This window comes from Curcuma longa, chromosome 12, assembly GCF_044706935.1.
Source record: "Curcuma longa cultivar G26 ecotype Majalengka, Jawa Barat chromosome 12, ITB_CL_G26_1.1, whole genome shotgun sequence".
NCBI lineage: Eukaryota > Viridiplantae > Streptophyta > Magnoliopsida > Zingiberales > Zingiberaceae > Curcuma > Curcuma longa.
Window position 1 is genome coordinate 2,874,899 of NC_133872.1, and position 13,385 is coordinate 2,888,283.

The 13,385-nt window shown below is 37.6% G+C and overlaps 3 protein-coding genes across 3 annotated transcripts; 1 reads left to right on the forward strand and 2 right to left on the reverse strand.

Moving 5' to 3' along the window:
* Positions 1 to 503: 503 nt before the first annotated feature.
* LOC141843516 (uncharacterized) lies at positions 504 to 3,095 on the reverse strand. Its single transcript, XM_074731568.1, has 2 exons — positions 2,273 to 3,095; positions 504 to 593 (listed from the first exon to the last, which is right to left on the reverse strand). The coding sequence occupies exon 1, from the start codon at positions 3,047 to 3,049 to the stop codon at positions 2,279 to 2,281; it is 771 nt and encodes a 256-aa protein (XP_074587669.1). The 5' UTR covers positions 3,050 to 3,095; the 3' UTR covers positions 504 to 593; positions 2,273 to 2,278.
* A 545-nt stretch (positions 3,096 to 3,640) lies between these two features.
* Positions 3,641 to 4,075, forward strand: LOC141843569 (salt stress-induced hydrophobic peptide ESI3-like). The gene is made up of 2 exons (XM_074731626.1): positions 3,641 to 3,832; positions 3,909 to 4,075. Exons 1-2 carry the CDS (start codon positions 3,752 to 3,754, stop codon positions 3,990 to 3,992), a joined length of 165 nt encoding a protein of 54 aa, XP_074587727.1. The 5' UTR covers positions 3,641 to 3,751; the 3' UTR covers positions 3,993 to 4,075.
* Positions 4,076 to 6,425: 2,350 nt separating this feature from the next.
* Positions 6,426 to 12,518, reverse strand: LOC141842712 (uncharacterized). The gene is made up of 2 exons (XM_074730739.1): positions 8,708 to 12,518; positions 6,426 to 6,884 (listed from the first exon to the last, which is right to left on the reverse strand). Exon 1 carries the CDS (start codon positions 12,516 to 12,518, stop codon positions 8,733 to 8,735), a length of 3,786 nt encoding a protein of 1,261 aa, XP_074586840.1. The 3' UTR covers positions 6,426 to 6,884; positions 8,708 to 8,732.
* Between the last annotated feature and the right edge of the window lie 867 nt (positions 12,519 to 13,385).

The window sequence follows — 13,385 nt, forward strand, 5'->3', positions numbered from 1 at the left end:
AATTTTTTTTTCTAAAAAAAAAACCTCCAAGAACCTGAAACGAAATCCCTTCATGAACGTGTTAAAGTTGTTAATAATTTAGAAGGCGAATAAAAACCAGAGCGCAAAGAAATTCCTGCCGATAAAGATGATTTATAGGTCGAGCGATGAAGAATCAAAAAAGAAATTAGTAGCAGTAACTTGCTACTTACTAGCTAAAAACTCATCAACATACTTGTGTAGAATATCAAGCTCTTTCAAAGACCAATAAAAGATCATGTGTAAATCCTTATCTCAACATTTTTTCCATTAGTTGTTTAATATATGAATAACACCTACAACATGCTTTAGAATAAAGCTAAATTAATATTCAAATTAAAGTGATTAGGACGCCTGAAATTTAACCTATTATTTAGTCCATCTTTGTAATACCACAAAATACCTTTTTGTATCTTCTTTGTACATCAACTACATATGCAATGAAGATGATGGTGATTTCAGGCTCATGACCTCACCAAAATCACACACATACAAAAAGAAACCTTCGAGTAAGGCTTAGATTTATGACAATGGTCTTCCAGCTTAGATGCGAGAATCATAAAACCAGTTGAGAACTGCCAATATAAGATAAAAATAATCACTGTAGTCATCCAATAGAATGAATAGAAATGTACATAGAACCTTTAAACACTTACTCCTAAAATACTTGGATTATTTCCCCCATGCATCATTTATGACATAACTAACAGATGCTTTTAAGGACCTAAAGTTTTTAATCACGCAGAACATGTAGAATGCCTAATAAACAACTTCACACCATCTTCTGGATAATTTTATATCTACAATGAACAATCGTGAACATTTTTACTATGAGTGATCCCAATAAGAATGTAGATTTACTAGTCAAATGACTCAGCATCATGGATTTAGCAAGAGACTAATAACTTTCTGTCTAATGGACTATGTAATAATGTATACAAGGCAAGACAAAATAAGTTCATTGTGAATTAAATTGTTCAAACTTCAAATTTCCATAAGCCACACACCATATTAGTATCAACGTTTTTAGTTTGTGTTATTAAACAAGAAAAAAGAATATACCGAATCATTTCCAAGTGGTATACCAGGCAAGAAGAAATAAGTTCATTGTGAATTAAATTGTTCAAACTTCAAATTTCCATAAGCCACACACCATATTAGTATCAACTTTTTTGGTTTGTGTTATTAAACAAGAAAAAAGAATATACAGAATCATTTCCAAGTGGAACTAAAACTTAACAAAGACATAAAACACCCAAAACTTGACATCCACAACGCAAACAGACATAACCGAGCAAGTTATAAAATATATTATGTGTCACTTGCTCATTTTCTGCAGACAGATTTCTGGTCCATCATATACTAGAGATATATAGATATCATTTTCCAATAGAAGATTAACTTAAGTGCTTAACTGCTGGGTTAATCAAGAAACTAAAGGGAGAAGTTAACTCTAGATGATTTGAACAAGACTATATATTTATCATATAGTGCATTTTGATTTTTTTTAAAGATTGATATGGAAGGCCCTAAATAACAACGTTGAAAGTTGATTCACAATTTCCATGATTTTTTGTCTTCACCATGACATGTCCACACACCACGTTGGATGTAAGACTATTTGCATCAAGATTAAATCCATCCCAACAATGTCATTATAAAAATTTGTACAACTACATTAACAAGAAATGCTCCAAATTTAATTTGCTCGCCACTAAACCAAACAACTATTGGTAGTTCACAATTTTAATTCTATATTCTCATTATCTACTATTACATGATCCATTTAAATGTAAAGTCCCAACATGCATAATTGGTGTTCCAACAGAAATTGATATCAAATCCATTAATGCCTCAATGAACCTCAAAATGTAGAAGATTAATCAAAAGAACTTGAAGCCTGATATACCTAAGGCAAGAGCTATCTGAATTAGAAGGACAAGATAATGACCTCAAACTTAAAAGAAAAGTATATAAAAGGAAATTAAATTCTTATTACAATTTGAGAAATACAAGCAAGTTCTATCCAATAATCACATAAAGAAATTACAAAAGGTGTTTCTATTTTTTATTACATCATCAATCCAATTACAAGCATAGAAATTAATAAATATCTATGATAAAAATATGAATCACCGAGAACATTCCTAGCTAAAACAGATATTTTTACAATAAAATATGACCATGTAGATTCAGAATTTAAAGTAAAAAAAATGTAGAGCAGTAGAAAACAGCAAAGCTGTAAAATTCTCACCAAGAATCAAAAAATAATGAGCAGCGCGAAAAGCATGTAGACGAGCCAGCAAGCATAGGCTATGAGACTACGGTGCTCATTCCCGCAGGCCGCCAACTCCACCAGAAGTGTCGTGCAGATTCTCGTAGACCATAGCACGAAAACCGCAGCAATCGAGAAGATCACAACACCGCCATGGGGCACAAAAAGTGACGATGCTGATAAAATCACCATCGGCAGCATAGAGTACCCAATTAAGCTCAAGCACCGATACAGATCCAAATTTCCATTGTGTCCCGCGAGCATATTGAAGACCACGTAGAGAAAGAGAGCGGCGCCCGTGACCCACCCTAAGATGATTCCGAAATGGAACTTGCCGGCCAGAAGCTGGAAGAGGCCGAAGGCCATGACGAACAGAAAAGGACCAGAGAGGTCAGCGTCCTCGTGAAGACTAGCGTTCACCCGGAAGGGGTTCAAGATCGAGAGGGTCTTGCGCCAGATCTGGCGAGTGTTGATACCGAGCTCCTCGAGGAGGGGCAGTTCGTCGTCGAAGGAGCCGGATACTGAGAGCGCACCACCGGAAGGGGCGAATACTGGGGCAGAGAAGGAGGAGGCGGCAGGGGCGGATCCGATGTCGAACGACATGAAGGGGATGCTAGGGTTGGCTGGGCCCGCGTTGGAGGGGCGCGGGGGGTGGAAGGGCGATGCCGCTGCTCCCGGCGCGCGGCGCTGATGGGGAACGCCGGTTGTTCCGGCGGAGGGGAAGACCACCGGCGGGACGGAGAATTCCTTGGCCATCACGGCGATCTGAAGGAAGCAGCGCGCTGAGTCAAGAATCCGGAGGTTTTTGTTTCTGATCCAAAATCGGTGAACACCGAAAAGAGCTAAATAATAATGACACTTCAATTAAATAGATGTATTTATATTGATATTTATTATAGAAGATGCATTAACTTTATTCAAAAATAATAAAAGTGTAATCAAAATATAAAAATAAATTACTATCAAAACCTAACAGAGAAAGAAAGATAATAAGTGACAAAACAAAGAACAATAAAAAGATTAAATTTTAAGAAAAATAATATACTACATAAAAAATATAATATAAAATTCAACATAACACACTCAATTACATGTGGATTCTATTACATGATGTAAACATACCTAGAATGTGTCATATTAAATTTGAAATATCATTGTTTAAATTTTAAATAGAATAAATATTTTTAGAGATCGATTATTAAACATACTTCAAAATTAATCGAGTCAAATTGGGACATCTGTATTATAAATAATGACACACGGCAGCGAGTAAATATAACTCCTCCTCCTCCTCTCCTCCACCTCCACCTCCACATCTTCCACCGCCACCTCCATGAGCAAAGAACTCGATCCCTCGTCGCCAGCAGATCTCATCCATAAGTCAATTTCATCCTCTCTTCCATAACCCCAAAGCGGCCTCCAGAGGAAGCAGCGTATATACCGTCGGATCATTTCGTGATGGGCTCTGGGACGTTCTTGGAGGTGATCATGGCCATCCTGTTGCCACCCGTGGGAGTCTTCCTGCGCTATGGCTGTGGTGTCGGTTACTAAACTCTTGTTGATCGCTTATTTCTTTTCTTCGTCAGAACTTAAGAAATGTCGAGATTAATTGCAGGTGCAGTTTTGGATCGATCTGCTGTTGACGATATTGGGTTACATACCCGGAGTCGTTTACGCCATCTACGTCTTGGTGGGGTAGTTCCTTCGTACGATCGATCGATCGATCACTCAGTCGACTGTCGAAATTTTTTCACTGATTAGAAGGTGGGTGGGTTCATGCAATAAGTTGTCGAGGAAGACTGGAGATGATGATTAATGTTCGGTGTGTGATGATTAGTATATTGTCGAAGATGAATTTGGAGGCTGCCTAATTAACGTTATTTCAGGTTTTCAACCAAAAATTGCATTGAGGAATTGGAAAACATGAAAGTGTTTGTATATGTTGTTCATTTACCAATTCAATCGCGTCTTATGAAACCAGCTTCCAAGTGTTGATTCGATCGATCAATTTAATCGCGTCTTCTCTGTTGGAGTTGCCATAGACGTGCCTCGCCCTGAAACAAGAACCGTGAACACCTTCAGGTATCGTAACTAAGATGGCCAGAGACAGAATAATGATGATATAAATAATTTCTAGCAATCGAAGATGGGACAAGCTACATTGACAGGTCAAATTTCATAGCAAAGAATATAATGCAAACTTATTTCACTAATGTTCATTGTTCAACCTTAAAGGAGGCTAAAATATCTGTATTCATTAAGAACCATTCAAAAAGATAAAAGTGATCATAGAACAAGCAGAAGATAATAAAAAAATGGCAAGTCGAATGGTAATAGCAAATCATCATACTCTTTAAGGAACATAACATCCGCTTCCCATGGGGCACAGATGGATAACTTACAGTTCATACAAATCGAAGTAAATTTCTAGCAACTAATTAACCAGCATAAGGATTGGGCAAAATTCGGATAAATCCATACAATCCAAATGTTTGTCGCTCGAGCCTGCACAAACCTGCAAAGCAAATGAATAAAAATGATGGTTTACACTTTTTCCACGAATTGCCTATCAGTTTCTTTTTAAGAACCGCTCTGTGCATAACCCAATTTTGAAAGCTTCAAGTGAGTTTCAGCATAATCAACAAAGAAAGCATTCTCGTCTGCAACATAGAATTCAACATTTTAAAGAACATGGAGCCAAAAACGAAAGGTTATGCTAAAATAATTTACGACAATTGCAATTTTTTGGATAACGAGATTCATACAGGATCAGTTAGAAGGGCCTTGTTGGAAGCAAACTGGAAAGGCCTTCTGTCTCTCCACTCAGGAGTTCTCTGTCACAGACAAATTCTTTTGTCCAGTTCAAAACAAAATGAATGTAAAAGATAACCAGACAAATTGACGAAGCACAATTGAAAACTTGCTTTTGTTGCTGTTAAAAATTAACTTGAAGTATAAGTTGTGGAATATGAGAGGATTGGAGGTCCAAGCGGCTTCGAAGCCATAATCTCTCCTTGCAGCACCTTCCCTGTAGAAGATGACTAAGGTCAAATTGAATGGTAAACAGAGAAATCAGAAAACATAGTTACCAATGTGTGACCACCAGAAAGTGCAACAATGCCCTGATCACTGAGGGCCATGTGACCAAAAACATCCCTTAGATGGTCGCAACCTGCACAATTTGGAGCGAGCATAAACAACTTTTTTAACACAGATTATTTCTCTTCCTGTGAAAGGTTAAAACAAAAAATGGTAACTTTCAGTGACACCATTAACAAACACATAAGTGAACGAGTTGAGAAATTCTATATCTAGCAGTGACACTAGCAACAAACATGACATTGGACAACTTGGGAAATAAAGAATCTGTAAGGTGAAACATAAAAGTTATCCAACTGGTCTATTACAACTAAGAGAAAAGGCAAGGTCAGTATGAGCGGCGGTTAAAAGAATGAAGTATCTACAAACTAAGTGCTAAATTGTGTTTCTTAAAAAAGAAAATATAGACTTCTCTCGCATTTTATGTAGACAGCATACCAGCCTTCTACCGGAGGTTCAGGCTTGTCCTTGTGAAACAAAAATCAGAATGTTAACAAGTGATTTGGCTTCAAAAGGAATATAGTAAAAACTAATAGCAGGCAAATATCCAAGGAAAAATTGATTTTGAAACTTTACAATTTACAGAATGAAACAAGCAAAATAAGCATCTACAATCATAAATGTGTCAGTAAGGAAAACATGATAACCATAAATCTATTTATTTAATACAGAATTATATGATCAAGTAAAATAATAACAAATCAATATAATAGAAAAAAAATATCTGTTTACTTGATACCACTGTATCACACTTGTGGGGAAAAATATATATAGTTTAACAACTTCTCAAAATCTCTCTCTAAATTCTCATTAATATTAAAATTCCTTTCAATTTTCAATTTTGTTATAAAAATTTCCTCTCTTTATCAAAAGGTAATTTTGATGGTGCAAACGGCAATCTGTGCAATTCTTCAGATTTGGGTAAATCTTGTTTCTTCCTAGTAGTATTTATGAGATGGTCTAAACTCTAAAGCATTCTTTTACTAAAAATGAAACAAGACCAGAACAAATAAATAAAATAACATGAGTGATTTATCAGGTTGTTTTCAATTGGAAAAACAGAGAACTTTCAATTTTGAAACCAAAGACAGCAGAAAGTTTTTACAAAAAACAATTACTTTGACACAGGCATTTAAGTTCAATCTCTTAGAAGCAACGTAAGCACCAACGTTGCCTGGCATTTTGTTGCTAACATAAAAAATTACAAGGGTGAAACATCTCCAATCAAATGAATCGAAGAATTGTGGTATCTATTGAATAAATATTATCCTTTATCACAAAATACTCTTGTAAAGGATTGCCAGTCTACTGTACCAGCCATTTTCACTCAACATGTGCAGTAGCTAATTGTGTCTACGAGATGAGATGTACATGTACAAGATCTCACAACTTGAGTTAGGACATTAGACTGAAGTAGGCTTAATATTGATGTATCTGGTGACCTGTAGGAACTTAAAACAGGAAGTCACCAATATGGATCATCTTTCTGATCCTGCAAAGAATGAATAACAATCATGTCAAGAACTAGGATTTTGGAAAAGTTAAGGCCATCTATGAAATGATTATTACTAGAACCATCCAAATTGACTCAAATAAAAAAGAATATAGCCATGACCACAAACTGATGATGCTGATGTAACTGATTAAATATACGATAGACTATTATCTTCCAAAGCATGTCCACAAACGAATGAGACACTAAATCACATAATTCAATAAGAAATCCTAAGGATGATATTGACTTCAAAATTGATAGTCATCAGCAATAACCTCCAAGGAAAAACACAGAGTGTAACTTTTATGAGATTAATGTTTGAGCTAATTATAAATCTCTCAATTCTTGAGAATAACTCAAATATCAGTTTACCAAAATACATGGCCTTCTGAAAGAAAAAAAAAAATAGCTTGGTAAGATATTATGGGACTTGACAGGTTGAAGAAAACAAATGATCCACTAAATGAACATTTCATCCTACAAAACTATGCTTGCAATTAAAATAGCCTTTCTGAAGAATTCAACGATACCAGGAAAAGAATCAAATTGGAAACTAATTTAAATACCTACATACAGAATAAGTAAATGTATGCTATCATTTACTGATAGCATACATTTACTTATTCTATATGTAGGTATTTAATTCTCATGTTGAACTCTAAGGGAAAAATTGTTTCCAATGTTAGGACACAAAGGAACTTTCAAATGGATGAAACTTGAATTTCTGAATAATTGACACTTTAAACAAGAATCTAGATGGTCACTTCAGAACTATAATCAGAAGGTTTTATAAAATCAAATGCAGACATAGAATTATTAAGGATGCAGGCAGATTACAATGGCTTATAACGGAAAAAATGAATGTCCACAACTAACAAAATATATATTTTAAGGTTATTGATACTAATTCATGCAAGTATCTCAACACAATCTTTGAGATTCAAACCAACGCCAATCTCGGAGTCCAGTCTAGCTAAAAACCATCTGCATCAGTCCGACAGCTTCCAATCAAGACCAGAGTACATACCAACACTTTGCTGAACTGACTTCCATATTCCCCTACACTAGTTAATGAATATGCACAAATACAGGTGAGGACCAATATGAAACCAGCTATTCTAGATATATATTGCCCAAGTATATCGGGAACCTTTGGAAATAAAACTTCAGTCAATTTAGATATCGTGAAAAACTAAAATCATCCAGTTGTGTTGGCCTTCAACTAAGAAAAACCACTTTCAACTATATGGACACAACACAAGAAACCATATTGAACAGTTAAGTCTTTGAGTGATAAGATTAACCAGTCAATGTTGATTTACAGATCCTACCAGTGCAGCCAAGGCTGTATTGTAAAGAAATTACTTGAATATAGCGCTAGTTCAAAATTGAAGAATTCAGGATAGAACTAGAAACTTGCAAGTAGTCAAATGTCCTCAATAATTGCAAGGAAGTTGACAATTGTCCAAAAATTCCTTGAGTTATTGATCACAAAGCAAAGGCGTAGAATTCTTTATTGACAACTTGGTTTGAGCTTGGAGATTCTAGTGATCAAATAATGGAATCAAACTGAGAGACACTAGTGAAAGTTGAGGGGAAAAGGCAAAGAGAAAAAAAAAACAGCAGCGGAATCAGCATCGCCTTTTAGAACATATAAATAAGTAATGCACAATTTAAATTTAGATTGAAAGTCAAGATGCAGTTGAGAACTAGTACCTTGAAACTATTACTAGTATGACTGAAGTAACTAAAAAGAAAACAATTAATACAGATTGGGGATAATCTGATATCTGAAGAATCTATTTTTCTTACAATGTTACCTAACATAAACAAGCCGATAAGGGTTTACTTTGATCCATTCTTCATAAGGTCATACTGAAGGATTGGTTGTTCTTGACCAAATGTTCCATCATCAAAATCATCTGTAGAGTTCTCCTGACATATCAATCTATCTTCCCTCAATGGATTCAATGCCAGACCTTCCCAATTACCACGGTCCTTTGTGATAGTGGTAGAATCAATAAAAGCATTAGCATTATCTATATTCAAACCAACATCTTCAGTAGCCCCAGCTCTGATTGGTGATGTGAGAACATTGAGATCATGATCATCATCCAAGCCAGCGGAAGAGCCACCAGCAACCAATGTTGCGCCATCGACATCATTAACTGCCCCTATGTCTGATTGATCAATGGAATCTTTTCTTTGTCTTTTCCATTTTTTAGTGGATGAAGTGCCATCATCCTCAAAATCCTCTTCTACCCTATCCTTGTGTAAATAAACCCACAATTTTCTTTCGCTATCAAATTGCACACAAGGATCACGCTCATAGTGCAACCTATCTAGAGCCCCACTCACAACTTGGTTCACTTGTGCATCAGAGATGTTTTCAACAATGTATTGAGAATCCCTTAATAGGGTACAAACATCTGCTCTAGTTCCTATGCTACCAGGAAGTCTGGCTGCTGCATCTCGAACAAGACAAAGAATGGTAACATGTGGTGGTCGATCGGGTTTAAGCATGAAATGATCCCGAGCTTTTGAGGTTGGCTTTCCACCACCCCTTCTTAGTGGAGCAACAATAGATTTTTTCCCATCAGCAGCTGTATAGGAAAAGGCTCTATCTGGAATAGAATACCGTAAAAATTCCTCTCTGTGGAAATATGCTCTTACATCATCAGAGCTGGGACTAATAGTGTTCAGACTCTTTTGGGCTCTTAGATCTTTGAACCTTGCCTTCTCATCCACGTTCAAAAGCAAGGAAGCTGGAGGAGGTGGGAGGCTTCCAATCTGCTGGAGTGTCATTTGACTACTTTTAAGCCAATTAGCAAAAGCATCAACCAGCTTTACCAGCATCTTGTGAGGGATTCCCCATGCATCTGCAGAAGTTTCTTCTTCTCCATTATCATTGTCTGAGGTAGAAGCAATAGGGCCTGCCCATGACCATCTTTTGTTTGATTTCTCATATGATACTAAGGGCTTCCAACCCTTTGCCCCCAGTGGTGCTGTTTTAGAAGAAAAAATCTTCAGAACTCCTCGAATTAAATCGTGAAGTGGTTCCTGTGTTTCAAGAATGTATGGATCTCCTGGGTTTGATCTAACTTGATCAGTAATCTCTTGAACTGTGAAAGAAAGATGCACTATAGATCCTGTAGAATGTTTGTCCATATTCTCAAATGATTGAGAAATATGAATGTCATTTGTTATTTGATGCATTTTGTGCTGATCATCTGTGAAACTTTTAGGTCCATTGTCGTCGTCATGATGGAAGCCTATCAGTGTAGTATCTTCCAGAAGAGGAGTAATCATTGCCTTCCTTACGGCTGAAAGAAGATGTATGATGGAAAATGAAAATCCTGTGTGAATAGTTGGTGTGATAAGGGTAAATGGTTTCTTCTGTGGCTTTGCCTTAGCTTCACCATCTCCTGAAGCCTTCCCTGATACTACCAAATCCAGATTAATGCCATTCATCATCTCAGTTTCAGCATCTGCTTTCCTTTTACTCTTCCTGGTAACAACATGGTCATCAACCTGCAGTTTAGGACTGTCCTGTTGGTGGACAGGTTCATCTTGCTCACTCAAGGGATGACCATTAATTTTCTGTTTTGATTTCTTTGACAAAGTGTTGCAACCTATAAGGGGCATGCCTGATCTTTCTTGAGTAGCATCAATCCTTGGACCATCAACCATCATGTTCCTTGTTTTGTTGATTAATTTCTTGCTCCTTTGTGACTTCCGCATGCCATGTAAATTCTCCTCATGTTCATCCCTCATCCCAGTAGCATAACCATCAGCATACAAAGATTGCACTGGAGAATTATGCACATCAGCCATCCCTTTGTGCATCTTTTCTGCACTTGGGTGTTCTACTAGTGCCTTTTTTCTAGGTCTTCCATTCTTTGCTTTCATGGAATTTGAGTCAGGTGTTTGTCCACTTTTATTCACATCAGAGAAGCCAGTATAGACTTTTTTATCACCTTTCATGAGTTTTTTGGGGTTTCTAACAGCATTTGTTAACCTGTGATCTTCAACCTGCTCAGATGAATCAGATTCTGTCTTCTCACTTCCAGATATTGTACACTTATGCTCATACTGTATCTCATTGGTCCACTCCTGTGGTATCCTGGTTCTAGAATCCTTTTGAATATGTGAATTACCCATTTGTGTTAGAGAATGTGTATGCAACTTATTTTTTGATGCATGAGCAGCTCCAGATTTACCAGCCCTGTAATCTTTGTCAATCCTATCTGATTTAGCTGAATGGCTCAACGAAATGGCTTCCTCATGCATCTCATTTAGCTGCATGGGATCAGTTAGCTTGTGCTTACGGTCTGTGCAAGTTGAAGGAAACACCCAAGCCCTGTCAAAGTATTTAGCTTTGGTCTGCTCAGAGGACTCACGAATATATAAATTTACTGCTTGGTCTGAATTCCATTTTCTTCCACAACTCTGGCTAAAATTGTTATAGATGTCAGGATCTTCATCACTGTGCATGCCTGTATCATATCTTTTTTGTAGTCCTTGTTTCTTTCCTGATATCAGCAGATTAGTTCTGGCTACTGCACTTGTATTTTTTGCAACCCTGTCTCCTTGTGAAGGTAAATATCCTTCTTCCTTATCATGATGGTCATTGCTAATATGATCTCTAGCTCTTTTGGATGCTTCCACATCATGCCCTGCAAATTTTTTCTGTTTCGATCCATGCCACAAGGCTGAAGGATACCCATGTGATGATCCAATGCATTCATGTGCTAAAACCTTAGAAGGGGAAATTTTTAAAACTCCTTTTGAGGAATCTTTTGTGTGGTTTACTGACTGGTGAGTCATACCAATTTCATGAGGTATGATATCAAATTCAGGATTCACAAATTGCTGCCCTATCTTAAACCGCTTATTCAAATACCAGTTATTAGAATCCCCACTCTCTGAATCCATCTCAAAACCAACATCACCATTTCCAACATAGCTTGAAGGCCTCTGACTCCTCAGCATATTGAGGATTCGAAGTCTTTCTTCAATACCATATCCACTACACTTTTTCCATGCATCCCTTGTGCGGACAAGACGCCTTACCATAGAATTATGATATTTACACAGGTTATGGTAGTATTCATGCTGCTGTAAGAAATTCAAACCTCGACGGTAAAGAACAATCCTCGGATCACAGAGCCCTCCTTTCAACTGAGTGAATAGAGTATCAAGCGGGCTCCCAAAGTGAAAATTTTCCCCAGAAAACAAAGCTTTAAGAGTGCATCCAAACGTCTCCTGATCCATATCCGGGAGGTACTCGGCCAACACAAAGCGTTCGTCCTCCGAGAGGCATTCGTTCCACGTCTCCAAGGACAACACTGTCCCCAAGTCGGGCAGGTAATAGAGCTCGAGTGGAACGCTAAAACTCTGGTTTCCCACCTGACACAACTGAGTTCCTGGCTCACCAAGCTCCGCCGGATCAAACTCGTCAGATTCCATGCCGGAGTCCACATCCGAAAAATCCGAAGTATAAGACCCCACCTTGGCACTCCTCGCACTCGGCTCCTCCTCGACATCCTGAGCCGAGACGCTCCCTTGGCTCACGGGCGAGGAGTCTCTGTCCCTCCTCGAAACCCTAGAGTCATCGTTCATAGTCGCCATTGACCCCCCGCAGAGGATGTGATGTTTAGCCCGCCAGCAACCCAACAGCACCAGAAACGATGAAAAGAACAACGAAAAGCAAAGAGGCAACAAAATGAATCAAATCCGGCGAGAAGTAGGAGGAGAAGGCGCAGAAAAAAGGCAAACGAACACCAGAAAGGGGGGAAGAAGGTCGACTCGCCGGAGGAGACAAAGCGAGGCAAAGCAAAGTATTTGGGTTGCGGCGTGGAAGCGAAGTGAGAGTAGCGGAGAGGAAACCCTAGAAGGAATAGGAGAAGAGGGGTAGGAAGAGAGGAGAGAGGAGGCGAAGCGGTTAGAATAAGGAGAAGGGAGGTGATGGATGGCTCGAGGAAGGGAAAGAGAGCGAAGTGTGTGTTTGGGACGGCGACCCGATACGAATGGCTCATTGTAGCGTTTCAGTTAACCCGACACTACGGTCGTTACGATATCGTAGCGTTTCCAGTTGATTTAATGATTACCAAGTCATTGTTTTTTCCAAAAAAAAAAACTAAAATATGCAATATCGTTCTTGTCAAGTCAAAATTAACATATATACAAATAACAAAATCATTATAAATATAGTGCACTCGGATTCATAATTATTTTTAACAATAATTGTCTTCGGACTGCATTTGAAAATATGTTATAATTTATTTTAACGATATCACTACAAATAAGCACAATGCCATTCATTGTTTTACAGTTGTCGCATATCTGAATTAACTGGATCGTGGATAGGATAATACTGTTCATCTTATTAACTGAAAGATTATGTTAAATATCACAAATTGAATTCAGACATGATTATAACATGATAACCTTGAGAATCTACTGAGAACCTCCCTATTATTCTATAACAACTAAGAT